The sequence below is a fragment of the Notothenia coriiceps genome, unplaced genomic scaffold (genome assembly GCF_000735185.1).
Source record: "Notothenia coriiceps isolate Sejong01 unplaced genomic scaffold, NC01 NC01_scaffold00011012, whole genome shotgun sequence".
Lineage (NCBI taxonomy): Eukaryota > Metazoa > Chordata > Actinopteri > Perciformes > Nototheniidae > Notothenia > Notothenia coriiceps.
In genome coordinates this window covers 32,011-41,308 of record NW_011343713.1, presented here as the reverse complement: position 1 = coordinate 41,308, position 9,298 = coordinate 32,011, and the positions used below count along the sequence as shown (strand labels likewise).

The 9,298-nt window shown below is 38.8% G+C and overlaps 1 protein-coding gene across 1 annotated transcript in view; it reads left to right on the top strand.

Moving 5' to 3' along the window:
* The window catches only part of foxj1a (forkhead box J1a), a 6,253-nt gene extending 2,340 nt beyond the window's left edge, over positions 1–3,913 (top strand). The window contains exon 3 of the mRNA XM_010772259.1: positions 444–3,913. Within this exon, the coding sequence (XP_010770561.1) occupies positions 444–1,304 (861 nt within the window). The 3' untranslated portion in view covers positions 1,305–3,913. The remainder of the gene's footprint in view (positions 1–443) is intronic.
* Positions 3,914–9,298: the final 5,385 nt, after the last annotated feature.

Below are 9,298 nucleotides of genomic sequence, written 5' to 3'. Positions count from 1 at the left end.
TTTTAATGTAGTCTATTTTGATGTGCGTCGGGGGGATATGGGAGGTGGGGGGGGTGCTCTGCCATGTGTACTTCCTGCCCCACTACATGCTGATGTTCAGTTAGATGTTTAGATTGTTACCATGCTAAGCCAACTTGCTGCTTGTTGTAGCGCTATATTAACATTAGAGACAAGAGCGTGGTGTTACTATTATACTATAATAAAGAATATAATATGCATATTTACCAAATATATAGTTTAAATCCTAATAATTTAGCTTTTTCTTTAGTTCTATTCTCTCACCTGGAACTCAATGGGATTTTTGGTTGGATGCCTCTAATAAGTTATGTTGTTATGCTATACGAATTTCTGGGTTTTCCTAAAAAAAGATATCGTTCCTTCAGGATGCTGTTTGATGAAACCATTGTACGAGTGTAAGTTGAAACATTCATCTGTATTTTCAGAACTCCATCAGACACAACCTATCGCTCAACAAGTGCTTCATCAAGGTGCCGCGTCAGAAGGATGAACCCGGGAAGGGCGGCTTCTGGAAGATCGACCCTCAGTACGCTGAGCGTCTCCTGAGCGGCGCCTACAAGAAGAGGCGAATGCCCCCTGTCCGGATCAACCCAGTCTTGCAAAACCGTCTCCGAATCAACGTCCACCCACAAACCAGAAGCCCCTGCATCCCTGCGGGGAGTCAGAGTGGCTTGTGCATCAACCTCGAGTCTCAGCAGCTTCTCCAAGAGTTCGAAGAGGCAACTGGTGCCGACCAGAACTGGGACCCCCATATGGCTGAAGGGACCATGCTGGGGTCCTGGCCGGTGGTGAGGGGAAGAAGTGGCCACAAGAGGAAACTAGGATCAAGATATGGCGGGACCAAAGCTCCCCGGCGCTCAAGTTCGCCGCTGCTTTCCGTCGAGGAACAGAAGGAGATCGGACCTCTGAAGGGAGACTTTGACTGGGACGCCCTGCTGGACTCGGCTCTCAATGGGGAGCTCAGTTTGAATGGAGGAGAACCTCTGAGCCCCATCATGAAGGATGAAGACCTGATGGTGCGGGGGACCCATATCTCTCCGATCGAAGCCCCCCCAGGTGCCGCAGACATCCACGTGTTGGTGGAAACCCAAAGGAATAATGAGGTGTCAGACTTTGATGAGGAGACCTTTCTCGCCACCGCCTTCCTAGAGACCCCGTGGCCAGAAGAGGAGGAACAATGCAGCAATGACTTCCTGTGTAGCTCCTCCGTCAACCTGGACCAGCTGTTTGATCTTGGAGACTCTTTAGGCGGGGACCCCAACACCCGGATTGACACCCTCCTTTGAGGAATAGTTTGAAAATGAAAACCCATGCATGAGGAATAACAGACTCTTTTTTTATTACACTAAAGCAACGCTTATTGGCTTTTTCAAGATGTTTAAAGTATTTTTAGAAGGAACTTTTGTTGCTGATTCATGCAGGAAGTGAATTCCCAATGCCTAATGAACAAAAATGCCACGATGTACAGCAGCAGAAACATCATCACACAGAAAAAGAACTCAAACTAAATGTACGAAATGACAAAAAGAAATCCAGAAATAGGGCCTGGTCACACCACAAAATTAAACCATCTTCACAAATCCTGGTGACGTAGTTTGTTAGCATGATGGATGTGGATTAAGACAGCTGGATGCAGTGCCTCCAGTGGCCAACTGTATACCTACTACAACAAACAAACTGACAGGAAAGCTTGAATTCCAAACAAGGTAATAATAATCAATCACTTTGTTTCTCTACAAATAGAAAAACAAATTCTATAGGTTTAGTTATTGTAAAATGTAACTAGAGTAAGAGATTTGAATGAGAGTGACATTGTGAACATTTAACGGAAAAGCACTAATGAGTCAGGTCCCATCGGTATATATTTTTCTTAAGAACTTGGTACTCCTTTAGTCTCGTAATTCAACATGCAGGATAGTCCGATAAACCTCAACATTACGTCACATACTCGATATAAGATGGGTTCAGTTACGACTTGGTTATGTTTAGGGTTAGGGTTTGTATATGGTTAAATATATAGTACAAATGGTGGCTTGGGTCATGTAAGTAAGTGAAGTATGTGAAACGTGAAAAAAACAGAAGTCCATCTGGAAAATATTGAATTGGTTTGACCCAGTCCATCTGCTCTGACCTCTTACCTCAATGTACTGTAACAAAAAGGGCCTAACTTTCAAGTCCAAAATCACCTGAACCTTCTGTCGACCGTCTGCATTCATGGGACTGTAGAGCATGCCATGTTGCGTTTCCCTAAACCCCGCCTCCAAGCCGCTACTAAGAAGTAGTTTTACTATTAAAAAATTACACGCATTCCTCCCAATGTAAATCAATGGGAAAAGTATTTTTGGGGCACATGACATAACGTGTCTAACATGGAAGTTGTAATTCAATGTTTAGCCACAACAAAAATGTGCTTTAAAGCTTAGCGCTCTTCCTAGGGGGCTTGGTAGGGCCACTGACCGCGTTATTGCTTGGTTGGGAGTCAGAACGCCTATGAGCTCTTCAAGCAATACGTTTTCGATTAACTTAGCGCCATCTTGGAATCTGGTATCCAGTTCGTATAATACATCCATGGTAAGCAAGTTTGACTTTATTGCGCTTTAAATGAGCTGTATTATTACTATGGCCCCCTGTCTTTTAGCAGTATTTAGTCTGACAGTAGATTGGTGACACACCAAGCTACAAAGCTTTCTCCATTTTGAGCTCTCCATCCCTTCAAGGCTCAGGAAGTTATGCTAATGGTTAATGAAGCAAATCGGTGTTTTAAGTTGATGCAAAGATCTGGATTGATTCACTTTGCGACACGCCATAGATTCCATTTCACAGATTTTCCCTCCAAATGTCAGAGTTTTTAAATGCGGCCTTTAAGATTGAGGTATCACGGTCTCTGTTTACGTCATAAAAAGTGTTTATTCATGTTATTTTTGGCCTAAATACTGTTCAGAAAACAACTGATCCACAATTTAAACTGGTACCAGCAAGTACAAGCCGGAGATATGATTGAAAAAAGTTTCTAAGAATTTGTTTTTATTATGTAAATACTGTGACAGCAGCACTATGATGATAAATAATATTTGCCAAATGATGTTTGATGTAGGAGTGATTTACTGTATGTTGTTTTTTTGTGTGGGGTTTTTGGTACTAACTATTCTCTGTATGCATTTTTCAAAATGAACTAGAAGCAGTTTACTAGATTAATAACTATTATGCAGGATAAATATCTTTTTTTCAAGAGGACTCCTTCATATCAGACTCCTTTTAGAAGTTTTAAGTAGTGATTCTTAGCAGAGTAGATGTTAAGCAGTTGAGGAAGAGCGTCTGAGCTTCAAGGTGTAAAAGCCTAAACAGCTTGAGGCAAAAATTCTATTAGGACCTTAAAAAGCTCATCTTAGAAAGGTCAAAGAGCCTTGTAAATGAATAGCTGACCTTCTATGTGCCAAGAACAACACTTGGGACTCGACAGGGTGGCAGTGTTTTTTAGAGGAATTTCCCTTTTTTTCTAAAACATAACTTCTGATAGGTTGTTGGATAACCAAACCACTCCACATGAATACACATAGTCTTAACTTTAATGATAGACTCATTGCTCCTGTTTTCCTCTAAAATGTGTGAAAGTGCAATCAATGTACAGCGATACTTGTTATATTTTACATGCAGTTTACTTTCCAGACACCAGTTTCTCTAGCTTGTGTATTATGAGGTGTGAATACACAAAGAACTCTTTGTCTTGAAACAATTGTTTGTCAGCTCTTCTTGATCAAATAACACGTTAAAGCGTTATAATGGCATATTATATTATACCATGATTGGCTCTGTAAAGATAGACACACTGTATGTGATCTTTTCTTTCCTGTTTTTATTTTATTTTCCACTTTTATTTGACAATAAAAACATCTTTTACTGCATCTTGTTGTTTAAATGATATGTTTGATTTAGTATTAATCATTTGACTTGGTTTTCCTCTGGGTCAGACTATAATTTATCATCAACAAACAAAAACCAAGAGATTTCAAAAAAACATTTGTGATCCCCAGAGGATGAACCTTACTGATTTAGGGGATCCTATGAGCTTTCATGTAGCACCACCATCCACTTTTAATGTATTCACTGAAACATCTCAACATCTACTGAATGGTTTACAGAGAAAGATTATTATAATTTTTTTTATCAACTATTGGATAATTTTCCATGAAATGTTTAAGACATTCCTGTTCCCTGGAGGATACATCTTACTGACTTTTCATGGAGTAAATTTATCATATATTCAATCAAATATCTCTTACTCTATGTATGTATGAATCCTACTAAATACTGACTTCAGATAATGTCTGACTTGCTCTAACACTCTTTTTTCAATAAAATATCTACTTGATGGTTAAGTAAACGTTTATTTTTTATATTTATGTTCCCCAGAGGTTCAATCCTTCTGACTTTGATTATCATCTGACTTTTATTATAATGCTAATTATGAAGTTGATATTTGTGACTGGAGTAAAATATTATAAAATATCTAACTACAAGGACCACGAAATGCTGTAAAAACTTTCTTGATCCCCAGAGACTAGACGGTAACGACTTTGGTGATTTTATATTCACATAGATGCATGTTCCCCAGAGGATCAATTGATCATAATAAGATCTAAATGGTTTGTATTTTATTGAAAAAATCCCAACAACTGTTGGATGGATTGCTATGAAATGTAGTTGAGATATTCATGTTTCCCAGAGGATAAAGTCAAATAAAGTTCAAGATTATTTGACTTTACTTGTTTATCTGTTTAGGGAAATGTCTATTTTTTAACGTGATAGATTGGTCAAACTTTTGTAGCAATCCCAGAGGAGGTTATTTAATTCTTCTCCATCATTAGATTTGGTTGAATCTAATGACATCATCAGGTAAACATAAAATGTTTGCAATACTTTGGTGTATGATTATATACCTGCAGAACTAATGACAATCCCCTGTCTTAGCCATGTTTACTGATGTAACAGTGAACATTTTACCCACTGTACATCAGCATGTTGACTTTATCATCGTGAGCTGCTTGTATGGTTAGACTTGTTTTCTTCTGCTTTTATCCTCCCCCTCCAGCCTCCCTTTGCTTTAGTGTGCCTGTACGTGAGATTTACGCCGTTCTTTTCCTGCTCATCTCTTTCGGGCCCTTGCTGTGATCAGACAGTGGATGGGTAATAGTAGCAGGGGGTGGCTGGGTTTCTCTTTCAGGTCTTTGTCTGTGCTCAGTCAGACTCTTGTTCACTTAGATCTGTGGTCCTTCTTTGGGTTGGTGTGGGGTCTAACGGGGACAAGTGTCCCACGGCCCCATATATCACCGCCTGTCTGCCCCGCTGTAGACCACACCATCTCTCTCTGACTCTGACCCCACTGAAGATTAGCAAGGTGGCTCGCGTTCAGAGAGTCAAACGAATAGCGGCCAGTAATCAAATGCAAATACACAGAATATAAGAAGCCTGCGTCCCCCCCGGAGGTCGTGAACAGACAGGCTCTCTGACTGTCACTAAGCGTCTCTCTTTAATGAGGCAATGATGTCTGAGAATAAAGTGCTGTAACGCTACACCTCTGTATGATGGACACCCAACATGTTGCTGGAAGAGCAGGATCCTGCATGTTCATGCCCAAGCCCAAGCATTTTTTTCCTGGAAAGGAGAGCTGACGTTTCCCCTTCCTCCCCCCTGGACAGCTATTACCTGCTGGGCCTAGCGCTCCAGCTGGACTGTAGGGCTCATAATTATAATGTGGCAGGCTGGTTAGATGAGAGGCCCAAGGTAACCCAATGCAGGTATTATTCCCTGGCCTCGCTGATGGCTGCAGGTAATAAGAGCCTCCTGGTGAAATGCTAACCCTTAGCGCTTGTTCCAACCCAGAAACGCTGCAAACTGAAAGTGCTAGATACCCACAACAGGGAAGATGGTCAGGTTCAGCCTAAAAGAGGCAAGAAGATACTAATAGTTTGCCCTCTTGTAGCCCTATTTCGTAATTTGTATGATTTTCTATGCCACAAATGCACAGTTTTTTCCCTAAAATGGATTGATATAACAACTTTTATTTGAAGCGTTTGTTTTAACTAGTACTTAAAAGACGTTTGCCATAAATAATCTGGTATGCGCGGTAAGTAAATAGATGAAAATGTTCACAATTCCTCAGTTAGGTGTTCACATGGCTTTACATGGCAAATGACAATGAATATTCCACTAATATTTACTTATAAATGCAGCCATGCATTCTTCACAAAATTACATCATATTACATTACACTACAGTTACTGTAGTATTTCCCCTTGTCATAGTTCTGAATAGGAATTAAAATAGAATATGAATAACAAATGTTTAAGTTTTACAACTGTGCTCCTATGACCATGCAAACACAGCCTGCTTTATCACTCCTTCAACCCCCTTCTAGAGAATATAGGCTGTGTGTTATTAGAGCATACTCAGAAACCCGTTGATATCCATGGTTTTGCTAATGTTTGCTGAGTAAGTTTGTTTCTAATTTTTCTTTCTTTAAACGTGCTTCTCAACCCAAGGTTTGCAAACTGTTGGCCAGTTTGTTTTGTATCCAACATACAGAGTTGGCCCTAAACAGGCAAGAGGCTGTGTGTTGCAAACTCAAATAAAAACCATGATTGAGATATACTGTACAGTATATTGTGAATGTGATGTAAACATGTCCAAAGAATGCTCCAAAAAACCGAATAATATCGGCATTCCTTTTTCAGATTAAGCTATATAAAGAAGAAATATGGAATAATCCCAAATAATCCATGACCCATATCAAATGTTGAATATTTCCCCATTTGGTCTTTAAGTGGAATGTCTATGTGCACGTTAATATAGTTCTTGTTAGCATGTGAGTCACAGAGTGAAGGAGAGAGAGAATAGCATATTGTGTTAAAGTCCAGACAGATAATTCAAAGACACTGGCACTGGGAGGTCTGAAACTCATGAAAATATCATTTCTCAGTAGTCTGGACCTGTCTGTTTCCGTTGCCCCACGACTTGCCTGGTATTCCTGTGGAGGAAGTCTTAGAAAAGAAAGTAATGTTTGTGAGCCCTTGAGAGATGAAGCTTATCTGCAGGATCTTTCAGAAAAAAATAAGATGTGGAAAAAGTGGATGGAGAGGAGACGGGTATACATCTTTTTTATCACACAGCTAATGAAAGATCTGTTTCCTGGGTAACTGCTGGTGCTATTGTCATGTAGGGCTGGGGTAGGGAGGGGGTTGTTTTACGGAGGCTGTGAGGTTGATTAGGGCTGTGGAGGGATGGTGGAGAAAGAGGGCCTGGAAGGAGCCCCAGCTTTATTACAGAGCTGTTTTTTTTTGTTTAAGTTTGCTTACCTTACCAAAGTGAGGCTCCACTGGCCCCCTTCTGTCAGTTTTTTCTTCAGCATGATAGCTTCACTTTATTTATATATCACTTTACACTTAACACAGTTAATCTAGAGTGCTTTACAGAACAAAAGAGAAACAAAACGAGAAAAGAGAAAGCAAAAATAAAGAAAGAAATAGCGTTAATGGAGGATTTAACACATATACCAACTAGTTAGGTGACATGGGGAAGCAGTTTGGGATTATGGGAGTTCTCCCTTGAAAAAGAGATCTATGATCTCAATGGGACCAATCTCGTTAAATAAAGGTTTGAAATGAAATGAAAAAATCATTGCAGTCAGCTTTTTAAAGCAGTTTTAAGATGCAACGTGTTTCTCCCTTTTTCTCTGAAAGCTAAGGATTCAGACATCCAATGACTAAAATCCTTCATCCGTTAATATAGTGGTATAGTTATAGATATTACTGTAACAGGTTATTTTAAAATTGTTGTATATTACTTTTACTGAAGTAAAGGATCTAAATATTTCTCCAGGTAGATGGGAATGTCATCAGTATAACAGTAACAAAAGAGGTTGTGTTTTGTGACCATTAAAGAGCATCTAAATAAAAAAAAGGGAGAGGACCAAGTATAGAACCTTGTGGGACTCCATACTAGACTAGAAATGTGACGAAAACCAACTTTTTGTTTTGGGAATATTTTCAGAAGGTGTAATCTGGCCCCAAAAGGAAGGTAAATAGACACATTCCCAGTCATAATAAAGGTGGACAACAGTTTGTGTTTCTTTGGAGGTGAAAATGCATCTTATCTCATCATGAAAATTCAACTTCATAAAATACATCTGAGTAGCTCTTAAGTTTTATAGTTTATTTTCTGTTTGCTTAAACTCTGCTCTGAAAGGACTTCTAAAACTAAAAAAAGTTTTGGTGGTTGGTTCAACAGGTTTCAATACACTTAAAAGATCCTATCAACCGGTTGATTTAAACATTCACTTTTCATTACATTTTCCCTCCTGCATTTACAGAAACTTTCTTTGGTTTTGTGGTTGCATTCATCATGGCGATTCATAATTTTATTTAGCTTAATTGTGTCTCTGTTTATAAGAATTTGCCTGCTTTAGGTAATGGCATATTTTTATAAACCAATCCATTTTTGTTAAAATTCTTACCTATTTATCTTCTCTTTTGAAATGTGGACTGTACAATCCCAGCCAGAAATCTTTGGTTCTAAAAACATTCTGAGAATGTTACAGTCATTGTTCTAGGAAGGTTTTCAGCTGGAAGTTTTTGTTTGGTTCCCAGAACGTTCTTCTGAAAGGTAGGATAACGTTCTCTAAAAACATTCTTAAAAAATTTGATGATAACCTTCTTCAAATGTTTTTGATAACATTGTTAGAACATTATGCCCTACTGTAATATAAACGTTTTCAGTGGGAGGTTTTATTTTGGTTTCCAGAATGTTCTTCTGAAAGGTAGGATAACGTTCTCTAAAAACATTCTTAAAATGTTTTTGATAACATTGTTAGAACATTATGCCCTACTGTTCTTAAAACATTTTCAGCTGCAAGTTAGATTTTTTATGTTGCCAGAATGTTATTATTTTAGAGAAGGATAACATGGTTTATGTTTAAAAAAGTATGCAAATATTCTGTGGTAACAATTTACTAAAATATGTTTTATTACAACATAAAGACATAATATTCCTGCAATTGTTCAACTCAAAATTCCTGGGTAAGTGGACTGACCACTGTGGTCATTAGGATGATTTTGATAGTTTACTTAACTATTGGATTTTGACTATTAACACATGTAAAAGGATGACTCGGAATCAGCTGGTGAAAGTAACATTTGTTTATTAGAAAAGGGGAGCTGGGAGTGGAGGTTGGTTATGGCGGCAGTGGGAAACAGTTGTTCCAGGTTGTGTAGAGAGGCCTGGCTGG